The 27094-nt window shown below is 38.2% G+C and overlaps 1 protein-coding gene across 5 annotated transcripts in view; it reads left to right on the top strand.

Annotated features, from left to right (window-relative positions):
* Positions 1-25877, top strand: part of LOC139939827 (uncharacterized) — an 89781-nt gene extending 63904 nt beyond the window's left edge. For 3 of the 5 annotated variants that reach the window (XM_071935965.1, XM_071935962.1, XM_071935963.1), the window contains 10 exons: positions 3814-6207; positions 7167-7298; positions 8007-8081; positions 8698-9456; positions 10862-11023; positions 12619-12751; positions 13377-13751; positions 18623-18678; positions 19849-19921; positions 21173-25877. In XM_071935965.1, the coding sequence (XP_071792066.1) occupies positions 3814-6207; positions 7167-7298; positions 8007-8081; positions 8698-9456; positions 10862-11023; positions 12619-12751; positions 13377-13751; positions 18623-18678; positions 19849-19921; positions 21173-21246 (4233 nt within the window). In that variant the 3' untranslated portion in view covers positions 21247-25877. The remainder of the gene's footprint in view (positions 1-3813; positions 6208-7166; positions 7299-8006; positions 8082-8697; positions 9457-10861; positions 11024-12618; positions 12752-13376; positions 13752-18622; positions 18679-19848; positions 19922-21172) is intronic. The other 2 variants (XM_071935964.1, XM_071935966.1) reach the window with 2 other exon arrangements.
* The last annotated feature ends 1217 nt before the right edge of the window (positions 25878-27094 follow it).

Below are 27094 nucleotides of genomic sequence, written 5' to 3'. Positions count from 1 at the left end.
ATTTCGTCATTTAAAACTTTTCAGAATACTACAACGTTTTATACTTGAAAGTACATGCACTCTCCATTTATGCAGACGCAATGTAAACATGACGCACTTGATTACAGTGTTTCACAAAAGAAATTATTTTGTCTTCACCCTAACAAGCAATCTCAACATGTTATAGACGAAAGTGTATTTACTCTCCATAGAACGGTAGTTTCCAAAAAGAGAAGAAATCACATCAAAGATGGACTCCTATTGTGTTAATCATTTCCAGGATCCTTGCTTGTAGTTTCTTAATTAGGCATGTGGGGTCCGTCACTCGCTGACTGGTACGTGGTCGTCAAGTCTTTTGTCAATAACACTGATAGTGCGTTGACTTATGAACAAGTGATATTGAACATCAAGAGTGCATCTTTAGGATTTTCATGCCATTATATATTAGATATTCGGAGAGTAGAATGACGTTGGGAAAAATAGGTTTTTGCATTGTCATTGACTTTTGGTTTGGTGAAATTTTAAAGCAATTGATTTCTTCATAGGATTGAATGCAGGGACATGGTGACTTTTCTAATTCTGTTTGGTAATTTTTGTTTACACTTTGATGAACACAGAATTTTCCAAATGTTTTTTAGAGGCACAAAAGACTGATGAATTCCTCAGTTTTCAAATCGAAATGCTAGCAAAAACCCACAAAAATTACAATTGTAATAGTAACAATACAATACTTAACAAGACAGGTTCAGTAAGCGCTTGCTTTGTTATTAAGACCATGGGCCAATTTCGCACAATAATGCACAATAATGCACAATAAGTATAGCTAAGCACAATACACTTGTGCTTACCAGAATCAGGTTGCCATCCAAACAAACAACCATGTAAAAATGGGCATTCTGTGACTGGTTTGCTGTTTATTTTTGCTTAGCAGGAAACTGTACAAGTTCAAGAATAGTAAAACATTATTTCTAATTCATCAAATTAAAACCTTTATGCTACTCCAACCAATCAAAGAAAAAATATATTTGCAATGAAAAGATTTCAAATGCATAAGTTGCCAATGCTTTTGGGATAGTTTGGTATGTTGCCATATAAAATGTTCTTGGTCAGGGTTCTGGAAACCTGTACTTTCTGCTTTGGAGCAAAACAAAAAACCACATGTGTCTATACTTGGCATCTTTTGTTATTATAAACTTACAATTGTACTTGATGTAAGTGCATCAGCATGTTTGTGCATTTCTAAGAACAACACTCGATAGTTAAGTGTGTGGTGTTCATAAGCATTCTGTCAGTACTTATAGACATGTAAGCCATTATAGTCGCTGGGGTTCCACTGCGGATGCATCAGTTATGTCAATATCAGGTAGCAGTAGAGTGTGAGAAAGCTCCGAGACTCTACTTAGTCCTACTAGATTTGAATTGATCTTCTTAATCAGGCATGATTTCTTCCTACTTTTGTCTGATTTCAGATTTTTTGCTCTTAGAAAACATAAAAAAATTGTGAAATGTCTTTCAAAGCCTACACTATTTATTTGTACCTGTTAGGTCAACTCTTGTACTCCAAAGCATATATTGAGTACCAAAAGTTTAAATTGATTTTATATAAGGTTTATTTCTCGAACAATTAGATTGGAACATTGAGACCATTAGAACTCATTCTGCGGTAGAAGTCGCTTCGATCCACTATGAAGTGAAAGTGTTTCGACTGATTTTCTATCCTCTGCCCAGGTAGTAATAAATAAGCAGGACATCATTTTTTTTTTATAACAAAGAAGTCTCCTAAATTCCTGAAAATTTACTAAGCGGCAGTAAAGAAGTCTCCCGAATTCTGAAAAATCTACTCTTCAGCAGTAGAAGCAAGACAAGTTCTCATAAGAACATAATCTACCCAGTAGATTATAATATACACATGATCTTACCGCAAACCAAACATACATTGATAATTTATTTGATTAATGGAAGAGTTAATGATGTCTACATAATCAGCATCATCTTGGAGCCTGGTTTGGACAGACGAGGCCTCCATATTGCACACAATGTATAGTACCTCTCTGTGAAACGGAACATTGTCAAGAACAATCTGCTTCCTTTGTACAGAACAGGAATGAGTGTCATGGCCGAGCGGTTAAGAGCACCAAATTCAAACTCTGGTGTTTCTGATCAGCAGAGCGTGGGTTCGAATCCCCAGCCGTGACACTTGTGTCCATAAGCAAGACACATAACCATTGCTTCGTCCGGATGGTACGTAAAGCCGTTGGTCCCATGTGTTGTGTAAAGGCATGTAAAAGAACCCAGTGCACTTATCGAAAAGAGAAGGGGTTCGCCCCTTTGTTCCTGGCTGGATTGGCAGCATATTGCGCCACAGCACCTTGTAAACCATTACATGGTGCTTGTGGATTAGGTCTTATATCTAAAAAAAACCTCGCCCCACTCCTTGCAGTAATAACACCTGGCGCTTTGTATCTTTTGGCAAAAGGCGCGTTTTATGGTTATGGTTATTATTATTATTATTATTATTATTAATACTTAGGTTAGAAGAAAGGAAATGGCTGGCATTTACAGGTGGAATAGCCCTAGACAAGGTAAAAATGTCTTAAGTGAAACGGCAGAAATGTAGAAGCATTTTTAATTAAGAAGAAACGAGAGTCTTCCATCAAGCGATGTACACTTGTTGACAGATCTAGCTGCCATGCTGGAGCACTTGTGTGACTATTTACCCATAGCCTGAAGGGAAACCTATAAATTGGATTTGCTTCCTAGTATTAGACCAGTGTATTATATTACTCTTACGTTTTTTTCGAGATTGAATATGAAAATGAGGATCAGGTCCATGCACAGGTTTCATAAGTTTCTAAGCCATGAATAATTATAAGTGGAAGTTGAAAACAAGCCTACCTTCGTACTTTGACTTGGAAACAGTTTGCATGTAACTGTTTAATCATTCTTGTGTTACTATTAAGCACTGTTTTGGTGTGTTTTTTTTTGGTTTTTTTTTTTTTGGGGGGGGGGGGAATGGCAAAGTATTTCTTTTAAACTGTTAATGTTAGTTCATCATACCATTATAACATTGCTTGATCCATCAAGTGACAGTCAATGTTCCACAGTTAAAAAAAGTCTGTCTTTGGAAAAAAATTGCAATTGAATCGCTGTTTCTGAGTATGTTTCCTTTTTTTATGTTACTTCTGAAAATAAAGGTAAAGTTGACTTCTTCATTACTGCAGAGACATACAATGTATTGCCTCAATCTTAAATGGAAAGATGCCTTTAAAATTTGTTTTTCTAGGGGGGAAATAACTGTTTATGTAAAGAAAAAAGAAGATGTCATTTTGCCTTAAAGTGTGTTTCTCTTATATTTCTTGATTTTAAAATTGGTTTGGCTGTATTTAGATATATTTGTAGTTAGTTAGTAAATAATTTATTGTTTGCATCATAAAAATACTGAAATTTAGTTTCCATTGGCGCAAGAAAATGGAACAATCATTTAGTTTAAAAATAATAAATGCAACATTACACAGATTAAAAGGACAGAAGTATACACACTCATACAAAACATACATCCTATGAGCAAATTAACAAAAGTATTCTAATGAAAGGGAAAACTGGGTCAATTGAAACACCAATAAGAAATATTGAGGCAAAGTAAAAAAAAAAAAAAAAACACCTGCTGAAAGGCCAGAGGATCTGCATGAAAGCCTTCAGTTGCATGAATGTCCTGTTGTCACTGTATATCTGTTAAAGCTGTAAATGTAAAGTACACCCTTGATTGTCATTGATAATCTCTACAACTGTAGTATGGAAAATTTAAGATCGATTCTTGTTTATTTTTTTGTGTAGGAGAAAAAAGGAGATTCTGGAAAGAAAGTGCGTAGGAACTCTGGTCCCAAGGTTGTAATTATGGACCCGGAAGGAGAGCCTCTCAGTAAAGCACAAGAAGCTAATCGCAAGGTTCACTTTGGTGACACAACAACCTTGACAAAACCCAAAGAATCTGGATCCTCCTCATCAATGACAGCATCTGGAGCAGCTTATCACATCCTATCTCCAATTGAGGAGGTCTTGTCCTCCCCAGAGCTAACTGCCGATGCTAACGGCAACAAACTAGACTCTAGTAGTGCATCCCCACTCAAAGACAGAGCTAGTATTGATAGGCTTGCACTTGGTGACGATGACAAAAGAGTACGGGCAGATTCTTCAAGCACAATATCACCCCATGATTGGGATTCAGGAATCCATATGTCCCTGTGTCTTTCTCAGGACGGCGGTTGGGAAGTCTCACAAAGCACCTCTTCAGGAACAGACTCAGTTGATGGCCTTCTATCAAAAGAATCCAATCAAAGTACACAATCAGAGTCAGTGGACGGCTTTGCTGGCATGGTTTACCCTAGTCTAGACGCAAATGACACACTTGATAGCTTGGAAACCAACTTTAATTCAGTCCAAAGCGAGATGAACACATCTGAGATGAATGATGACTTTATTTCAAGTAGTTGCATACTTCACGAGAATAGGCAGAAACATGATGAACATGACGAGAGCATGAGTGGCATTGAGATAGAGCAACTCACATTATCCCGTAGCTCCAGTGCTGATACTCTGAAGACTGATGATGATGATGATATTGATGGAAACTTGACGATGGAGGAATTCCTAGATCAACTAACAAGCCTTTCTTTGTCAGCGACAAGCGAGAGTGCTGATGACTTCCTGAAAGATGCACAGCAAGGCAAGACCGAAGCAGATTCTAGTGCAGCGTCTACAGACGAAACACTTCTACTTTCTTCTAGTGAGGAAGTAAAAAAAGAAGAGATAGAGTCTCTCAGCCTCTTACTGGAGATGAATGAAGAAATTCAACCTTTACTTGGCGACATGGAGGAAGAAGTAGACCTTCCACAAAGTGACTCTGAGATAAGTCCAACAAAGCAGCAGCCCGAGAAGGCTTCCAAGTCAGTCAACTCACAAAAGCAGGATGACACCATCAAGATAAAAACCGATGAAAGACATTTCAAGTGTACCAAAAGCCATCACCATCACTCTGGAAGATCACATGAGCCGTCAGCCAGGAGTAAAAGCCCATACCGCAGGTCCAAATCTAGCGATGACTTTGCTTTGTCCGGGAGAAATGGGGAAACCAGGAGTAAGTCCAATGGAAACAAGAGCCATCGCAGAGATGGGGACCCCAACTTCAAATGCACAAAAGAATCACATCACCATGGTAAGCATCATGATCGGTCGCCGTCAAATCGCTTTATCCGTTATGACTCACTCCCTCTGGTTGTAGAGGTCTTTGAATCGGACTTTAACTATCACTCACACCACCACAATCACCGTGATTTCAGGCAGTTCTCACAGGAGACAGACAGCAACGACAGTGAGCCATCTAACCAGGTAGCTGGCAAAACAAGTAGGTCTGGTGCTAAGCTGGTACGAGCACCTCACCTCTCGCCAAAGTCATCCTATGAGGAGGACCCCACTCAGTCAAGACAACTCTCGATGGAGTCCAATACAACAGAGGACACCATGCCAAAGAGTACCTCACAGTCTTCAGGACCAACCACACCTGAGTCGCGCAGAGACAGCCAGCAATTGGCTGGAATGTCTTCAGAGAATGAATCTCTCATGGACAGCAGCAAAGAAGAACAAAGGTCACCCGATAAACCCCTTCACCGATCACCAATACAGCAAGGGGGTAGCAGGTTACACTTCGATAAGCCCAAATTAAGTCCATCTGGAATAGACTATCCGGCCAAAGATAACAGTATCAAAGATTTCATACAGTCACTTCACAGGGTAGACATGGAAAACTATAGTGAGAGCAGAGCAGAACATTCAAACTCAATCAATGAGTCACCTACGTCATGCCAAATGGAACTAAACGTCAATGCATTCCCTGAGAGAAGTTATCAGGACAATGATGTTCATCACAAGTCACAACGTGGATCGCCGAACCAACTCAAGTCACCTGGTCATTCCTCACCCTTTACCTCACCAACCCAGCCTTCTCCAGGTTTGCCCTCGCCACATGCTTCTCATAAAGGGTCTCCAACCCAGCTTTCACCCTCTGCTTCACCAACACAAAGTGACCATAGAGCTTCCCCTACCTCTAACCCAAAGAGGTTGACGGCATTACGGAAGGACATTCAGGAACTCGCTAACTTGAGTAAGAAGGTGTCCATAACCCAGGAGGAAATGCTCCAGTCAGCTGAAGAAGTTCTGACATCTGCTCATAAGGTAAGTAAAAAATGTACTCCTCCTTTTTGAACACTTGATTCATTAAAAGCACTGGACACTATTGGTAACTACTAAAAATAATTGTTTGCATAAAAACTCTCTTGGTAGCAAGCAATTGAGAGCTGTTGGTTTTACAAAACATTACGAAATGGCTCTTTTGAAGTAACTTAGTTTTTGACAAAGAGGTAATTTCTTTCTCAACTGATAAAAGGCTTCAGGCCTGAAGTGTTTTAATATTTTATTAGGCATCAAAAAGCACACAAAATTGGTGCAACAAGGGTATTTTTTCTTTTATTATTCTCTTGCAACTTCAATGACCAATTGAGCCCAAATTTTCACAAGTTTGTTGTTTTATGCATAATGTTGAGATATACCAAGTGATCATACTGGTCTTTGATAATTACCAAAGGTGTTCACAGTGCCTCTAAACAACCTGTGTGCTTTAGGTATTTTGTTTGTTGTCACAGAAATTCCAAGCTGTCTTTTCTTCAAACCAGGGTTGGATTTCACAAAGAGTAAAGACTTGTCTTATCCCAAGTAAGGACAAGTTACTCGTCCTAAGGGAGCGTCTCAAAAGTCGGAACGGTAGGAACGTTCTTTTTGGATCGCAAGAGTATCCCCGCCGCTTTACTTGGACCGGTCCTTTGGACCGCCAGAGCGATCTTTTGGATCGTTCCAAATGCGTGACCGCGTCCAATCTCATGTTAGAACGTTCCTAATGTCATGATGTTGCGATCCTGCGGGCATATGCCCGCAGGAACGTTCTTTTGCGCTTGGAACGTGCCCGACTTTTGAGACGCTCCCTAACTTAGGACTAGCCATACGTTTTTAATATCTCATAGGACTAGTCCCAAGTTAGGACTAGTCCTAACTGTTTGTGAAATCGACCCCAGGTTTATAAATTACACTAAGCATTCTAATAACTAGCTAGGTGTGGTTTCTTTGTGTTTGTATTGCAGATGTCAAGTATTCAGAACGAAGTGGAAGAGTTAGAGAATGTCTTAGATTCCTTGGAGAGGACAGTGATTGGTGACTCCTCATCATTATATGGAAGCAGTAGTGACAATGATGAGGAAGTTGTTGGTCCCAAGGTATGTACAATCTGGCAACAAAGTGTCTGTAAAAATTAACAACATTGTAACAAAGATTACATTTAGTACTGATTTTAGTTCACTGAAATGGTTATGGTTTCGGTTTTAGTCTGACGTGCCTTTCAGTTCATTTACAAAAATTTGAAGGAAAAAGCTTTCAATATGAGACATCTGATGTTATTAGGAGCATTGTCCTTATAATATTATTCTTGAGTGACATGGCACCAACTTGAGTTACAAAGGCTCTCAGTTCCTTTTTATTTTCCAATACTGACAGTGATGAAAATATGTGCTGCAGAGACCTGTGGTTTGAAAAAAAAAAAAAATGTAGGGCCGTAGATTGGTTTTTGTCAATATAATGCTGATTTTTTTAGGCACAATAATAAAGAAAGATACGTTGTCAAACTATAAAAATCATGATACTGAAAATAGTTTACCATACCAATAGCTGCACTGCTTCTCACTAACAAAGCTTTCATGGTCAATTTATTTTGGAATACTTTCCAATCTATGACCCTATCTTTAAACTTGGAAGCCTGAATCTTGGATAAAAAGTTAGACCTTGTTGACGGTATTTAAAAAGATATCACTGACGAGCTGCATTTGTATGCAGATCACTTTTTTTTGGGGTGGGCAGCACATTTTTAAAAACAAAGATATCATTTTACAAATAATTCAAAGACTCTGATTTTGTTTCCATGGCAACAGGAGCAAGTGGTTGAAGATATGCAAATATTGGAGCGCCAGCTTGCCTATTCAAATACAGAGGATGCCTCTTCAGAGGTAGGAATAATATAGTTGCATTTAAAGGTGCAGTTCTGCTAACAGTGGACAATTTCTTAATCGCTTAAATATCCCCCCAGTTCATTCTGTTGCCTTAATACGGTTAAGTCCTTATTTGCAATGTGACACATAATAAACAAAGTGCCGTAATTAATATTTAAATGGCTAAAAATTGCTAAAAATAAGGAAAAATAACTAGAGTCAACTGACTAAAGATATCATACCCCCAAAAAAACTTGTGTGTGAAAAATATGTCCCACATAAAGTCAATTTACTTGGCGCTTTCAATGGTAAATAAAAATGTCAAGAATTTTCATACTAAATGTAAGAAGGACATTGTTATAGTTCTGCTTTGCGGCTGATTTAAACGCGAGTTAACCATAAACACACAAAAATCAAATCATAAGTGTATGACAAGAGAGACATAATAATGCAAATACACAGAGAATGTTCAAGATGGTCACTTAATTTTTTTGCTATAAATAGCTAAGAATTGCTCACCGAAACGAGGTTTGTAGAGATGGTGGGTTGCTAAAAAACATTGCATTCAGTTGTAGGTTTAAAATACACTTATCTGTACATAACACGTGTCCATGTGGTTCCTCCTTTCTATCAGGTAAACTCTGCATCAGCTGTACGTATGATAACTACAACTGCCCTAAAACTCTTGAGTACAACAGAAGATGCTATGGAGTCTCATACTGCCTCCTTAGCATCACCCTCATCTCAGTATCACAGTGACTCTCAGGTCAAAGACTCCGCTGAGGAAAGACTTGGAACAACATCAGATGTAAGAACATCTGAAAGAGATGTCTTGGAAAGGAGAAGTTCTGAGGAGGAAGAGATGTGCGCATGTTCTTCCAGTGATGGAAGCCGTCCAAATTCTCTCACACTTGACGATGCCCTGACTAGAAACGGTAAACATGAAACGGACCTTGGGGAGAGAAATTCCAAACCATCTCCACATCAGTCTGAGAGGTCCAGGAACCAGACCGGTGTGTCGTTCCTACATCTGCATCCTAGCAATGGTCAGGATTCGCCGCCCATAGCGACGCTAATGTGTGAAATGGACGAGGATGTCCGAAATGGGAATGGGTTCAATGAGGCCGTTAGCCCGTACCAGAATGGCGACAGGGCGCTACTGGATGACATCCAAAGTCATGAATCCTTATCACCGACGGACCAACGACTGCTGGATATGACCCTAAATCTTGATGAAGGAGTTGGCATGGAGGGGCTTCCTAAGGATAAGCGGGCGGAGAGGAGAAGAAGGGAGAGGAAACTGAGAAAGTCTACAGGGTATAAGACATCACCGGCTAGGGAGAAGGAAGTGGATTTATTACTGTATAATGAGATGGCCCAGCTTGAGGAAAAGGTAAAGAAAGAGGAACAAATGGTTGCTGTTGTGTTTTTATAAGTGGTGCTTGATGTTTGATGTTCTGCATGTTGTAACATTGTTGTAGCCTCAGGAAGCAGTTGAGAATACTTGTTTTCGTCTTTTATATTCATATACAATTAAGGTACACATTTGTAAGCTTAAAAAAAACTTGTCTTTCTTGGAATTAAAGAGTATCAATTGACTAAAGTTGTAGCAAAATCAAACTTTCATAGGAAGCTATGAAAATTTATATGGATTGCTGTCACATGTTAGTCAAGTTTCAGTAAAAGAATTTGTTTCCTAATTTCCATTAGAAAGATTCCAACAAATGTGACAGCTTTGGAACTACTTTGATGTTATTTGGAACAAAAAAATTAATGTGTTGGGCTTGAGCAAGGGAGTAAATATTTTCATTTTTTGGAAGCTTGAATGTTCCATTCAACTTAGCTCTGCATCGCTGAGCGGAACATTCCATCTTTCAACTCATGAACATCTTCCCACCTTTGCAGTCTTGAACACTCATTATATTTTTTAAAGTAAAACAAATAAATTATTCCATCTGAAAGTACATTGTTCTTTGTTTTGATGTAATTTTGCATGATTATTCCATGTTTTTATTTTGTAATCACCGAGCTTGTATGTATGTATGTATATAAACCAAATCTGTTTGCTAATGACTGTGATGAAGATTTTCACCAGATTCAAAGATTTATTGATTTGAGTCTTCTCTTTTCCATGAAATCATTGGTTTCTAACACTCAATATTGATCTTTAGATAGGAGTTTGATTGTTGAGATTGAAGTTTCTTCATACAATGTTTTTAAAATTGATGTGTAACAAAACAAAATAAAATATACAGGATGATTGTTCTAAAATGTGTAATGCATGCATTGTGAATATTGTGTTGTCTGTAAGAGTCGGTCTTTAGAAAAATAATGTTTGGTTGATCTATGGGTTGATTATGTACACTATTTGTCTACCAAAACATTGTAGTGAGAACAAACCAATCTGAGTCAAATACTCACCCACATTTCTGTCTGATGGGAGACTTTTGAGACCCTGACAGTAGCAGACATATCGGTTTCTTTTTTTCCGCTCTGAGCTTGCGCACATGCTCAGTATTGCACACATAGGTCTAAGCACGTCAAAAAGGACCATCCACAAGTCTCTGATTGGATACTTTTGCAGGAATTACTTTGCTGTGTTTAAGAACTCATGAAATCACCCAATGGAATTTCAAGTGAACATATCACCTCACTTATGTTCAACTATGATTGTTTAAAAAGTACCCGAGTTTGTTTGTTTCTCATCAATGTTAATTGGTTGAATTGTTATCACCTGACATAAATGGTCTATCCTGATTGGTACAATTCATCTGACCCCCCCCCCCCTACCTCGGTAGGTTTACTTGTCAGCCGGTAAAGTCTTCACCTTAGAAGATCGTCTCAAGATTCTACAGGAGCGGGTCAATCGTGTAGATCGGATGTCACCAGAAGAAAATATCATTGATCTTGAAGATAAGATTGCATTGACCATTGCTCAAGTTGCTCAGAGTGAAAGTCAGGTAAACTTACTTGTGATGTTTGTAAGGAATCTGAATTTCTTTCACTCTCTTGAACCATCCTCTTTCATCTGTGAAAAAAAAATTAATTAAAACTTGGGTGCGGTTGAAGGGAGGTGTGGAAATATTTGTCTGATCTGTTATTTCTTCCTGCAGAAAACACGTTATGTACGCTGTGGATTTCTTAATGAGCAAATGGATGTGTGAATTTTCAACTTGGCTGCAGTTTGTTGTCTTTGAGAATTTTTTTTAAAGAAAAGATGATGATTAGAAAGGTGTAATATATGTGATTGTTAATGAGTTTTTGAAATGAAATAGTGTGAAAGTCCAAAAGAGGACTAGAGGCTGTGTGTAGTGTGGTGAAAGGGTTGTGTTTTGCTGGGAAAATAACTATGTTATAATAAAAAAGGTACCTCAATCTCAGAACTGAAATCCTCAGATTTCTTTTAAATCTTCATCGATGAGTTTCCCTTTTTTAAATAACCTGACCATTGGATATGGTTGGTTTATGAGTGCTTGATGAACACTTAAAATTTCTTCTGAAAAATTGTGATGCTATTAAGTTAACCTTGGGTGGATTTCACAAAGAGTTGGGACTAGTCTTATCTCGAGTTAGGACGAGTTAGGACTCGCTGTACGTTTTTGATATCTCTTAGGACTATAGTCCTAAGTTAGGACTAGTCCTAACTCTTTGTGAAATCGACCCCTAGTTAGCTGCTCAACCCTCTCAAGCTGGTAAACATTATCTGCTTGCCATATACAATACCGAAATACATACCAATCAAAACATGATCAGTTTGTCCAATTTGTTTGGTAGTACCAAATTTTAATGGCAAATCCTCGGAGACACTGTCATTTTAACAGGGTGAGATAATTCAGTCTTGTATCTGCATTATTCAGACTTTTTAAAGTCTAAGGGCCTTACTGGTAATCAAGAAGCTGTATTTTTCTCCAAACTAAATAAGTCAGACTCTTGGATCTAAATTTCTAGCACTGAGGATACTGTTACCAAAAGCTCCTCGGAATCTCCAGGGGTATAATTTCTATCATTTCAATGCTCCTAAGATCTGGACCTCAATTTCAGACTTTCATGTCAGCAATGACTCTCATTCCTGTTATAGGAATGGACTGCATCTAAATCTAAGTTCACACTTCAGATCTTAAAGGCAGTGGACACTATTGGTAATTACTCAAAATAATTATTAGCATAAAACCTTACTTGTTGACGAGTAATGGGGAGAGGTTGATAGTATAAAACATTGTTATAAACGGCTCCCTCTGAAGTGACATAGTTTTCGAGAAAGAAGTAATTTTCTACGAATTTGATTTCAAGACCTCTGGTTTAGAATTTGAGGTCTCGAAATCAACCATCTAAATGCACATAACTTCATGAGACAAGGGTGTTTGTTCTTTCATTATTATCTCGCAAGTTCGATGACCGATTGAGCTCAAATTTTCACAGGTTTTTTATTTTATGTGTATGTTGAGATACACCAACTGTGAAGGCTAGTCTTTGACAATTACCAATAGTGTCTACTGCCTTTAATAAATCTACCATTAATTAATTTCTTGCTCTCTTGGTTGTGGTATGTTGCCAGGTGGCTGCAGTGGAGGCCCAGATATCAGCACTACAGCGTTCAAGAGAACAATCAACAATGGATCTAGCAGGCTACCAGGCTGATGGAAAGTTTGCTACAGTGTCCGTGGCAATGTGTAATCTAACGAGCCCAGGTATATACTCAACAAAATAATTTGAAATTGTTAAATTTTTGCTTCGGGATTAAAAATAATATTTGTTTTTTAGTCCAAGTATTTGCATTAGATGTTAGTTTTTGCGTTGAGGATAAGAATACAATTTGTATTTTTCAATTCAAATTTGGCAATTACCCACACAAGTTCTTTCCCAATGCTATGATAGCTCAGTTAGTTGCTTAAATCTTACAGTGTTTTTTCCTGAAAGTATTCTGTACGCCCTAAAATAACACTGCTATTCGTTGAGCTTCTGAGTGATTTTTCTTTCCCTTTAATCTGAGATGACTCAATTAGTTGCACAAATTTTCTGATTTTCTTACACTTTAAAGCAAGTCTTTATGTAGGATGTCTTCATCTTTAAGAACAAGGCTATCTATCTTCATGTTAAAGTGTAATCACGTTTGGGAATCTACAAAGCTTTTCTGTTTTGCTTGCAAATGTCCTCTTTAAAGCAAACCTTTATGTAGAATACCTTCATCCTTAAGAACAGAATAACAACTATCTTCAAGTTAGAGTGTAATCACGTTTCAAAATCTAAAGCTTTTTTGTTTTTTTGCTAGTTACACAAATCTTTATGTAGAATGCCCTCATCTTTCCTGAACAGAAGGTTACGTCCCGTTTACCTACGGGCCTGCAATACAGATACAGATCCCACGTGAGCGTGTAGATTCCCCAGTAGACTTTACCATGGATGTTCCCAAAACCCCAGAGCCTGAAAGTAACGAGTGCAATAACAACAAGAACCAAGAGGAACTTCCTCAAGATGATGAGGTTGAACTTGAGATGGGTATAACCAACGACAATGGCGACATCAACGGAGGGCAGAGGGAGCCCTTCAGTATCTCAAAGTGCGAGGTAACCATGGCATTGCGGCCTTCCAATGCTGTCATCATACGATACCTACAGGAAGGGGACGACGAGACCGTGTGGCCGGATTACCGATTCAACCGTAATAAACTCAGAAAGCATGAGGGTTTAGGTGACTTGCGGGGGTTCTTTCGTTCTTGAGGGTTGCACCATTCCGAATCATAGCATTGGCACGACATCTATCATGATTGCCCATTGCTCTATTTTATTCACATTGCATTTTGATCTACACTTATCCAGGTTTTAGAACTGTCATTCATCCCACAAATTCTAGACGACTTTGCATAATCATCAGCTAATGTATTGATACAGATAAAGAACTTATCATCATGCCCTAAGCAAAATTCTTTGGAAGTCTCAGTAGGCTGATTGTTTTTGGTAATGATACATACTGTCATGAATGAGGTCTTCACAAGTAATGTGTCTTTAAGTTTTCACCTAAAAACTCTTAAGCATGGACAACCTATACAACAATCTGAAATGGATCTCAATAATGCTAAATCAATACAGAGAATTATGTAGACCTTATGCGCATGATGCCATTTAAGTAGGGCGCTCTCAGCTTGGGGTCAAAGGAACATTACTCATTGGCCATCATCCTGCGCAAAGCGCATACATGGTCTGCATTTTCCGTTGGTTTGCCTCAAAGGCAGTGTGATAACATCAATGATAAATGTCCATCATACAAATATTACCTGTAGCTCTTCTAACAATATGAGAATGTTTAACCATGGAGGTAGAATGTTGTTGTATCATCATTTTGATTTGTTGGAAGTGTTGATGCATCTACAGATAGTTGTTTATGCAAACCACCTTTAACACCATGTCTTCTGTCTGTTCCGGCCTACGTACACTCCCCATAAGTATACAAAATCTCTAGCTCAATTTCATTTGTCACTTCTCCAGAAATTGAATTACTCAAAGCTCTACTCTCGCCATCTCTTTGATGAGGTGGGACGTGTTTGTCTTACTTGCGTCACGCATGGCTTAGCGGTGTGTTGTCCTACGTGGTACGCCAAATACCAATTGGATATCATGTCATAGGCTCCCTGAGAGTAGCTGATTGCCTGACCACATCTCTACAGCATGGGCTGGATGCATTACAGAAGCTAACCCAATTACCGGGTTGGCATGTCTGGACGCTATGGCTCTACCCTATTACCAACGCCTCAAGGCAATGTTCCGATGCTCCAATGTGCAGCAACAAATTACTGTAACAGAGTCAGGGCATTCACTTATAATTACATCATTCACCTTAGACACAAGCTGTACATGGAAAACAATAACTGTTACTGCTTTATTATTTATTCCCTAGGATCATAGGTGTATGGAGATAGGATGACAGTGTACATGTATATCAATTTTCATTCTCGTGGAGGGGGGCTGAGGAGAAGATTTGTCTAGGGTAACTTGACAGCAGAATACATGTGTAACTAACTACATGTAATTTTGTTCACCGCACAAGCTTTGACATGTTTGAAGAAAAGCTGAAAATAATCTGACAATAATACTAATCTTTCCATGTTCTAAGTAAAACATTTGACAAAACTCTCTGATCATGGAAATGTTTTCCCTGTTATGTTGAATGTCTTAATATGTCACATGATTTTATGATTGTTGTATAAAATCTCCTTGACTGCAAGTGTTGGCGGCTCTGTACTAGTGATGATATTATTGGTAATTCATGTTAGTGTTTTTTTTTCATTAATTTTTTTATCTAGACTTTTCTTGATTTCTAAAGATGCTTATTAGGGGTGAACGTTTTGAAAACTGGTGGAAAACGCTATGGGCAGGGCACCATATCAAAACATCTTTTCACAACCTAACTATTATGGTCAGGGGCAGTGTGCCAGATAAAAACCTCTCGTCACAGCCTCGCTACAATGGGCGGTGCACCGTTTAGATACCTCTCATCACAGCCTTGCTACCATGGACAGCGGGCCGTATAGATGCCTCTCATCACAGCCTTGCTACCATGGGCAGCGCGCAGTATAGATACCTCTCATCACAGCCTCGCTACCATGGACAGCGCGCCGTATAGATGCCTCTCATCACAGCCTTGCTACCATGGACAGCGCGCCGTATAGATGCCTCTCATCACAGCCTTGCTACCATTGGCAGCGCGCCGTATAGATACCTCTCATCATAGCCTTGCTACCATGGACAGCGGGCCGTATAGATGCCTCTCATCACAGCCTTGCTACCATGGGCAGCGCGCCGTATAGATACCTCTCATCACAGCCTCGCTACCATGGACAGCGCGCCGTATAGATGCCTCTCATCACAGCCTTGCTACCATGGACAGCGCGCCGTATAGATGCCTCTCATCACAGCCTTGCTACCATTGGCAGCGCGGCGTATAGATACCTCTTATCATAGCCTTGCTACCATGGACAGCGCGCCGTATAGATACCTCTCATCACAGCCTCGCTACCATGGGCAGCGCGCCATATAGATACCTCTCATCACAGCCTTGCTACCATGGGCAGCGCGCCGTATAGATACCTCTCGTCACTGCCTCAACATCACGGGCAGCGCGCCATATAGATACCTCTCATCACAGCCTCGCTACCATGGGCAGCGCGCCGTATAGATACCTCTCGTCACTGCCTCGTTATCACGGGCAGCGCGCCGTATAGATGCCTCTCATTACAGCCTCACTACCATGGAAAGCACGCCGTATAGATGCCTCTCATCACAGCCTTGCTACCATTGGCAGCGCGCTGTATAGATGCCTCTCATCACAGCCTTGCTACCATGGGCAACGCGCCGTATAGATACCTCTCATCACAGCCTCGCTACCATGGGCAGTGCGCCGTATAGATACCTCTCATCACAGCCTTGCTACCATGGACAGCGCGCCGTATAGATACCTCTCATCACAGCCTCGCTACCATGGGCAGCGCGCCGTATAGATACCTCTCATCACAGCCTTGCTACCATGGGCAGCGCGCCGTATAGATACCTCTCGTCACTGCCTCGTTATCACGGGCAGCGCGCCGTATAGATACCTCTCATCACAGCCTCGCTACCATGGGCAGCGCGCCGTATAGATACCTCTCGTCACTGCCTCGTTATCGCGGGCAGCGCGCCGTATAGATGCCTCTCATCACAGCCTCGCTACCATGGGCAGCGCGCCGTATAGATACCTCTCGTCACTGCCTCGTTATCACGGGCAGCGCGCCGTATAGATACCTCTCATCACAGCCTCGCTACCATGGGCAGCGTGCCATACAGATACCTCTCGTCATAGCCTCGCTACCATGGGCAGCGCGCCGTATAGATACCCTTCGTTATCAGCCTGTCTACCATGGGCAGCGCGCCGTATTAGTATATCTAGTCACAGCCTCGCTCCCATTGCTTTTTTAACAAGCCTTGGACAGGGCTTATCTCTAAGAATGTGGATTCATGTCTTTTGCAAATCTATATCACAACAGATGACTTAATAGGTGCCTTGAAATAATTTCTTTTCCTGCTGCTGTACTAGTGTTCTGAGGGGGGAGGGGGAACTGGGTCCCAATGGGATAAATACATTTGCAGACATTTTCATCATAGAGTTAGGCTTTGTGTCCGAAATAATGACTTTGGATTTCGGCTAGATTTCTGTGTCATCATTCATTTGAGTATAAGACATCTTTAGCAGCACTCTTAGCTGTAGTTGTAATTGCTAATTCAGATACAGCCGTTGTATCCATAGTCAGAGATGGTGGACAACCATGCTCATCTGAAAAGAGTCTTTCAAGCTAAACTAATCAAGTCATTAAGGAAAGCTTGAGTATATTAAAATTTTAATTAAACATCATGACTTTTTTTCTTTTTTTTCAGTAATAAAATTTGTCTTCACTGTGGAAACTCAATTTTTCATGTCATTGAATTAACCCTTCCCTTGAAATATGCTACATCCTCGCATGCGTACATACACTATTAATTGGCGAAAGCCTTAGAGTTGTGCATTAGGTAGTCGCACAAACGCCTATGCGTCACACCACCAGCACCTCTAGCTCCATGAAAATACATGATGTTCCCACAGTTTTCCAACCAGCTATTGTTAGTGCGCACTGATGTGACCTTATATTTCATGGGAAAGGTCTTTTGTTGCATGTTACCACAATGGTAAATACATATACTAACACATCACTAAATCTTCACTGAAGAAGGGTTTGGTTTACTAACAAAGGTTTTAAACAGAACCATGGCATCTGGCTTTGCACCATTCATATACTTAAAACTTTATCATGTTTGATGTTTGATTCATTTCATGAATACCAACATTTTGTCAACTTGTAAAAAGGTTTCAACAAATTATGTATTTCTAAACTTCAAGAGGAAACCATTTTCAATAAGTCTTTTTACTCGAGGTTTAGCCTACATGACACTATGATCCAGCATTAAAAAATAATATGTCACTTCAAACCTCCTGGGCCCAATTTCATAGAGCTGCTTAAGCACAAAAGTTTGCTTAAGCAAAAAAATCCTTGCTTAGTAAAATCAGATAACCGGCCAAGACTCCACTCAATTGTAAATGCTAAGTAAACAACAGCTAAACACCAGTCACAAGCAATGTATATGGCATGACATTTTTGCCAGTAACATGTGTAAAATAAGAGAGCTATTTTCGTGCTTAAGCAATTTTCTTTTGCTTAAGCAGCTCTATGAAATTGGCCCCTGGTGTTTATGCAGTTAGCAGAGTCATGAAATTGAGTTACTGGGCATGTGTGTGGCCAAGCAGGAGCATTTCGAAACGCATCATCTTTGATTGCCAAAAAGGCAGACCATTAGCAGACAGCAGTGCAACATTGAGGAGAGAGACCATGCCCCCCATAGAAGAACCCATCTAAACAATGCTGCACTCCCTTGGTGCCCCCCTAAAGTTATACCCTATGCAGACAGGCCAGTAGTAGCCGAGTGTTGTTGTTGGTGTATGAGGTAAGTTTGCTTTTCAGAGAATTCAGTGACTTTGACATTTTACTGTTTCCATTGCAGAAAAGAAACTGAAACTCATGAGTGAAGCTGATGAAGGCACTGACTTTGAATCAGAGGTAAAGTAACGTGGTGTGATACTTTTATTGGATAAGTAACATGGTGTGATACTTTTTTTATGGGTTATTGAGGTGTTGCATCGTGAGGTTGTATAATTCAGTTTGCGGTAACACTATGTGTATATTGCTGTGTACATTTTTTCATGAGAACTTATCTTTCTGCGAAGTAGATTTTTGCGATTACATATAAATGAACTGTCCTGCATATTAAATACTACATGGGGATGTAGGAAATCTGCTGGGACTACCAACTATTACTGTTTCTTGCTCTCTGCTAAAGGCCGGTTTATAGTCGGTCGCGCGATGGTCGTGCGACGGAAATCTTGCACGCAGTTCGAAGACTGCGGCCTAAAAAACGTGTCTTTTTATGACCCCGCGTCAAGATTTCCGACGCCCGACCATCGCGCGACCGACTATATTTCGGCCTTAATAGAGAACAGTTTAGATTGTATGCCCAGAGAAGAACAATATTTGTAAATATGTACATAGTCCATGGTGAACAAACCAGTCATTTACTCATGTATTGTTTGAAACTATTGAGAACACTTAGCAACAAGTAATATTTTAAATCTATCATAAACGTTAAAACCAAAGTAAAATTATATTTTACTCATTAAAGATGAAGATTAGCTTGTAGGACAACTTATAATATAGGTTTTCTCGATCAATTTCGGAAACTGAGCAGCCTATTAACCACCAAGCTATTCTATTTTGCGCGAAATCGAATGCTACTAAAAAGGGTCATTAGATTTCGTTTTAGGATTAGTCAAAGGTAATGTTGCGTCATTCGATTTAACAAAATAATCATTAAATTTATTGATTCATCAAAGCAGCATTCAAATTCGCAGAAGCTTTTTGAGGCGTATGTGTCACGAAAAAAAGAATGACGCAAAGGTAAATTGAACAGGTTGCTAAAGGAATTTGACTCGACTCAAAACGAAATTGAATGGCCGAATTCTGAATTTGAAACGCAGTAACAACCGGAGAGGCAAAACAGCTTTAATTTGAACGCATGAAAATGAAATTGATTGCTCATTTGCCGAATTTGACCGAAAAACCTATACTTCTACAACAGAGAATTTACAAATGATTTATTCCATAGATGTCAAGAGATGTTTAATCCTTTTAGGTCAGTAGATGAAGCCTAATTGCTGTTTTTATTTCTCACAGATTACTGAGCGCCACATTTCAACCCTTCATATGTCTATTGGTACAAATGATAATCTTCCACTCACAGTGACAGGTCAGTAGACTTAAAGGAACACGTTGCCTTGAATCGGTTCAGTTGGTCTTTGAAGAGGGTTTGTAACCATTTGTTATAAAATGCATATGATTAGAAAGATAATTTAAAAGTAGAATATAATGTTCCACCCAAGTATCACTCGAAATTGCGTGGTTTTCCTTTTACCTCGTCGACAAACACGGTCGGCCATTTATGGGAGTAAAGTTTTTGGCTCCCATAAATGGCCGAGCATGTTAGTTCGCAAAGTAAAAGGAAACCACACAATTCGAGGCAAATGTGTGTGGATCATTGTATTCTACTTTTAACACATCTTTTTAACCATATGATTTTTTATAACAAACGGTTACAAACGCTTTTCCAAGACCAACTCGTCCGGTATAAGGCAATGTGTTCCTTTGAGGAATGTCTCATTAATCTCACTTTGCTCTTTGATAAATATATTAAAGAAAATATTTGATAAAGAAAATTGCTCTTCAAAGTATTCGTAAGATTGATAAAGAATTATTAGACTAAAAGTACATTGTTTTTTGGAAGAGTAAATAAGTTCCCAACTTATTCCCAGTTTTTCGATAACTCCCTCCCCCCCCCCCAAAAAAACAAAAAACATAATTAGTTTTTCTAATTGTGGGAATCAGAAAAAGCAGGAGTGGTTTCAGAGAGTTTTAAATGCTATTGTCTTGGATTCAGACAGTGTTTCAAGATGAAACTATTTATTTAGTGGGTGAAATAAACAAACTTGTGCACTTTATAAACGGCAGTGGACGCTATTGGTAATTACTCAAATAATTATTAGTATAAAACCTTACTTGGTAACGAGTAATGGGGAGAGGTTGAGGGTATAAAACATTGTGAGAAACGGCTCCCTCTGAAGTGACGTAGATTTCGAGAAAGAAGTAATTTTCCATGAGTTTGATTTCGAGACCTCAAGTTTAGAATTTGAGTTCTCGAAATCAACCGTCTAAACACATAACTTTGTGTGACAAGGGTGTTTTTTCTTTAGTATCTCGCAACTTCGACGACCAATTGAGCTCAAATTTTCACAGGTTTGTTATTTTATGCATATGTTGAGATACACCAAGTGAGAAAACTTGTCTTTGACAATAACCAATAGTGTCCAGTGTCTGTAACAGTTTCCAATGTTGAAAATGCACTTGCACTTTTAACCTATTTGAGATGGATTGGAATAAAGAGTCAAATTATACAATAATATATAAGCAAGATTCTAACAATTGTCATGTTTTCCCCCTAAAGATGGAGAGCAAACAGCGGAAGTAACTCTTCCAGTGATTGAGACTGAAGACCGAGGTGTAGCAGGCGTAGTGTAATCCTGTCATCACTCTACTGGTAACTCACCAGGGTCCAATTTAATAAAGCTCGTAAGCAAGGAAACCTGCCAAGCATAGGAAAATATTGCTTTGCAAAAACAGGTTACCAGACAACATTCCATATAGTTTACATTGTTGCGACTGGTGACCCACTCATGTTTTGCTAAGCAAAATCCTTTGCTAAGCAGAACTTCTGCTAAACAGCTTTAATGAAATTGGTCCCAATCATCCCATCTCTTGGATTCACAGGGCAATAGAATGTTCCATCCAAAAAAACACAAACCTTGTATTTTAAGCAAATTATGATGCAATATTTTTATGAAATGGACATTTTAAATCAAGATAAGATATATAATGTTTTCTTCACTTGTAAGCATTTTCTGATGTCAGAAGCCTCTAGGGCTTTATGTAGCTCAGTTGGTAGAGCACCGGCACGTTAACCCAGCGATCGGAGGTTCAAGTCCTGTTCTTGTTTTTGTTCAAACCAAAATGATAAAATCTACCCACTCATATGTTTCCCTTGTGATTTGATTACTTGGTATTCCTATGAAGTCACAAGCCACATGGGTAGAGCGGTGTACAGAAGGGAATGCAAACAGGTAAAGGGAGATTTTGGGCCGGTCCTTTTTCACAGCTTTCACCAGTAGTGCGCGTGCTCAGACCTACGCACGTTCAGAGCCACAAAAAAAAAAGACTGTTATGTCTGCTGCCACCAGCGTCTCAAAAGTATCCCATTCTGGTTGAAGTTACCGTTTTTTTTTATTTCGAGACCTCAGATTTAGAATTTGAGGTCTCAAAATCAATCATCTTAACGCACACAACTTTGTGTGGCAAGGGTGTTTTTACTTTCATTATTATCTCGCAACTTCGAAGACCAATTGAGCTCAAATTTTGACAGGTTCATTATTTTATGCATATGTTGAGATACACCAAGTGAGAAGACTGGTCTTTGACAATACTACCAATAGTGTCCAATGTCTTTAACCGTGTATTATGCAAATTATTGCAGCTTGGGTGGAGGTAAATCAAACTTGTTGTGATGCTAATGTTTGGTCTTTTTGGGATTCCATATATGTTTTTAATTCTAGGACAGCAAGGAAAATTTTGTGTATGTCATAATGGGTTTAAAACGGGCAATCACTGATAATAACTTAATTTATTACCAATCTCAATATTCCATGCTGTGTATAATAGTAGTAATCAATATTCATGATTATAATATTAACCAAATAATTTATCTGATAACCTTAAAATACATTCCAGCAATGCAAGATTCTCATATAAAAAATTGTACAATGCAATCTTGTGCATCTTTATGTAACTATTATACAGACTATAATTATTAAATATTTCATACCGCAAAGTACGTTCTTGTACAAAGTCTTTCACGCATGCTTGTGAGTATACACCAATTTTTTGGAAGGTATAAAAATGTTTGTATTCGTTCTTTGTTCAGTACTCAGTCAGGCAATACCCACCAATAGGAAATGTGACTTCATTAGTAAAAGCAAAACTAAAAATTAAAGTACACCTGTTGTAACATTCACAATTCACATCATACCTACTATAGATGAATGGATTACTTTGCCTGTTAGCTGTGGAATGGGGTGCTTGGTGGTCTAGTTAGTGACAAAGTTTAGTCATTAACTAGATCGGGCCAAATTTCGTGGCTCTTCTTACTAATCTTCTTACATCTAAGCAAATAATTTGTGTTTCTGGAAGCAGGGAATTCCATGATAAAATTACTACAAGACTTCACGGTTAAGCAGGGAGTTTTTGCTTGCTCCACCTTACTAGGCTTACACAAACTAAGGACGGAATTTGGTGCTTGCAAAGTAAGTGGAGAATGGTGACAGTAAGCACAGAATTTGGCAATAAGCAAAGCCAGGAATTTTGGCCCAGCTTGCACCTCATTCCACAGCTTATGTACACGATCCCAGTATTAGTGATAACATAGAGTAAGTTACTCTATGATGATAATATCCCAAATACTGGGATTATGTACATATTATGTAGTGACTTCAGTGATGTGCTGAGATGAGTCAATTAAGTTGTTCTTATAGCATTGAACAAACCCATTGAAAACCACATCTTTTAAAACAAGTCCATATAAAATACCCTACACCCAATTTTTTGAATATTTGCTGTTGTATATAAATTAATAATCTTGGAATTGGATTCAAACTAGACATACACACCAGATACATTATTAAGTGTCAGTATACTGTGTTAAGTATACACAGTATTTTGTACTCATTGTTCAGACATGGGCTTTCACTGGAATGAGGTCGAATTGGACAAAGACTCATTCTTCTTTTTGCGCAGGCTTTTCTTATTTTATATGTAGCCTTCAAATTAATTTGCAGAGTGATAAACTAATTATTAAATTAAGATGAGACATTGCTAGTAATGGCCACTTAGATTTTATCCTTGAACTAATTGGTTTAGTTTTATTTGAAATGGAAGAATCAGTTATACCCCCAGTCTTTTTTTTAATGCTCCTTTGGTTAAACCATTTTTATTTGTTGATTTAGTATAATTTAAAGCATTTCTGATAAAATTTAGTTTTTTAAAACCAATTATTGGAAAATGTTTATTTTGAATGATATAATCATTCCAATTGTCCTGCAAAGATTGTGCTTATAAAAGTTGACTAAGTAACTGAAATTTTGAAAATTTATAATTTTATTAAAATAAATTAAGTGCAAGAATTCCATTTCTGGACAACAAGACAACCTTTTTTTATAGAAACTTATCATTTTAGTGAGTGAAATGTTTTTATAGACATACTTCATCTTTGGTTTGTTATGGAGTATATTAAGATATTGGTATGGCTTATAGGCCCGTTTACATAATAAAATATGCATACTGTTTCAGGCTGCAGCGAACAGTGCGGAAACCCGAACTAAGTAATTTTACAATACATAGTACAGTTAGCACTTTTCCCTATAAAAAGTAATCCCCTAGAATGTGCAATTTCCTTTAGTCATAACCCAGTTGATGTTAAAATTATTGACGGATCGATAGAAGAAACAGCTCTAATATTAATGCATGATTCAATGTTTTGAATAAATATATATATCCACTTCACTCTGATTTGGAACTGAATTTTATAAATTTATGGGTTTTATTTAAAGATAATTATAAGACATTATAGCAACGAAATTGTAGAATTGTAGTTTCCCACCAAGTGATTTTGAGATGTTACACAGTAATTGTATGATTAAATAACCACATTATTTGCCAACATTAGACAACTCATATTACAAAGTATTTATAGATAAATTTCCTCCAGTTATGCTGGTTTTTAAAAGTCAGATGAGAAATTCAAATCTTTTCTTTGCTAACTTGGAGATAAGATATGTCTCGCTTTTTTTGAGATAACTAATACTTGTTGAATGTTCTTGCTATAGTTCCCTTTCTCTGGCTAAGAATATCGGGCAAATGGATGTGCTTTGGTTGTTTAAGGGTTTTGCTACCTTGTACATATATTTTTTTACAACAGTGAATTTTACTGTTGACTGAACCCACTCTGGAACATTAACTGAATGTTTCAAAATCATGTGAATGACTGATGGAATGTAGTATATAACACATGGCAAGCAACAACTATTAACTTTAGATAGATATTATAGTGGATAATACTGAAGAGTCTTAGCAAACAAAAAAGACAGAAACCCCCTTTTGTTTTGATAAAGAACAGAAATCCCCTTCTGTCTTCCTTGTAACAAAACAGCTTTGTAGAAAAAGATAGAACCCCACGTTAGTTTCAGATTAAAGCCTGGTTTATACTTGCTGCGAAAGCAAACAAAAAATTGACGTTACAAATTTGCAAAAAAATAATTTGAAACAGCTAAGTTGTGTTCAACTCCTGCGAAACATTCAAAGCGATAACAGCCGTGAGAGGTCAAACACGCATTCGCAGGAAATATAAACCGGCTCAACCCTTATTATAAATTGACTGTAGAATGACTAAACTTATTTGTCACCCATGAGGTTTTTCAAATAAGGCTATTCAGTTGTAATCTTTTTCGCTGATTGTCAATGGAGAAAGAAAACTAAATTTTGCCAAAATGCTAGTTGTCAGTTGATGACAATATGAAAATGCAAGTGGAATATCTCATATATTATGAATAAATATGTAATATAAATAAAATGTAAAATATAATACTTTTTCCTATGTATACATGGTTTCTGATTAGGGATTTTTGTACTTGTATTTAGTTGTGTGTCTGTAATTCACACTGATCCAGTTAAATGCATTCCCATCCACTTATTATTCATAAAAACCCACCATACTTGTAGGCCTATTATTAGATAGTTGTACAGTAAGTGTAGCCCATTTTCAAAAATATATTTAAGATATTTTACAGTCTATATAGATGTTAAAGCAATTAGGCCCAACGTCACTGTATTTATACTTGTTTGAAGATAAATTCTGGATGCACAAGAATATGTATTTGAGATACTAATTTGTTAAATTTCTCTATTTTAATTTTTTTTCTTTCAATATGATGGATTTATTAAATGATTAATTTTACTTTGCAGGATTATGAAACAAATAAATAAATAAATAAATAAATACATCCGTTGCTGGAGGCTTAAAGCCAGGAGAAAACATGATGTCCACTGTCCACCATTTTTGTCTCAAAACATAAGTTACTGAATAAAGGTATTTATAACACCCATCTCAAGGAATCTGCCTTTTGATTGGTTTAGAGCATGTCGCATGATATGTCTTATGTGTACTAGACAGCCTCGGAATTTGACGCACTACACACGCAGCAACCATGTATCAAAGTACTAACACCCATAGCAACCAGCATACTATACCCATGGCGATAGCAGTTTCTTGGTCAAGGCCTCTAGGTCAATCTAGTTTTTAAGATGTTTTAAAAACAGGGAACTCGGGGTGTTTTTTAATCAGCTGAGTGTGGGTTTGTGTCCCGGTTGTGACATTTGTGTCCTTTAGCAAGACACAAAACCATTATTGCTGCGTCCTTCAGATAGGACAAAAAGCCATACATGTAGGTTAGCCAAAAGCCATGTGGTTGTAATGCGCGTAAAAGAACCCAGTGCACTCTATTGAAAAGAGAAGGGGTTGACCCCTTATACAGTGTTTGTGATCTGATCAGCAGCATATTGCGCCACTGCACTTTGTAAACCATCACATTGTGCTATAAAGGAATAGATCTCATACTTCAAAATGTAGCTCCTCATACCTTGCAAGAACAAGTATTTTTTATTATCTATTCTACTCGTGGTTAAAACTGCGACTCCCTTGGGATCTCCCGAAATACTTTAAGACACCCGCCCGGCCTCCTATAATCCTCAAAAAAAAAATCTTTTCGGTGATTACCCTCCCATCAGGCTTTATGATTAAAAAAAAGGGTACTCTTGGTTCCAGACCTTGGCATGGATTATTTCCCAGCCTCGCTACCATCGGCAGTGCACCATATTACCCGCTATCTTTGCGAAAGTCCATACTCTACCATGGGCAAGTCAATTCTTGGTTCGATAGACACAGTTGTCAACCGAAATGAAACCAAGAAGAAAAGCGCGCCCTCTGTCGAGTTATCACGTTTACGTTACTATGATATAGTGTTGTCTTGGAAAATGACTAACAAAAGTGTTAACAAACCACTCAAACAATCATTTACAATTAAGAGTTTATTTATCACAGACATTGTACATGGTACTACAGTTGTGTTGACATTCTTAACATTGTTTTATACACTCATAAACAAAGATCCATTTGTATGAAATTATAGCTTCCTGTCAAAATAAAAACTCTGAAAAATAATTTTTGTTTAAAGTGTTTAAATACTCAAAGCACTAAAATTACATT

The sequence above is a fragment of the Asterias amurensis genome, chromosome 7 (genome assembly GCF_032118995.1).
Source record: "Asterias amurensis chromosome 7, ASM3211899v1".
NCBI classification, from domain to species: Eukaryota; Metazoa; Echinodermata; class Asteroidea; order Forcipulatida; family Asteriidae; genus Asterias; species Asterias amurensis.
The sequence above is the reverse complement of the archived record's forward strand: the minus strand, read 5'-3'. Positions and strand labels throughout refer to the sequence as shown.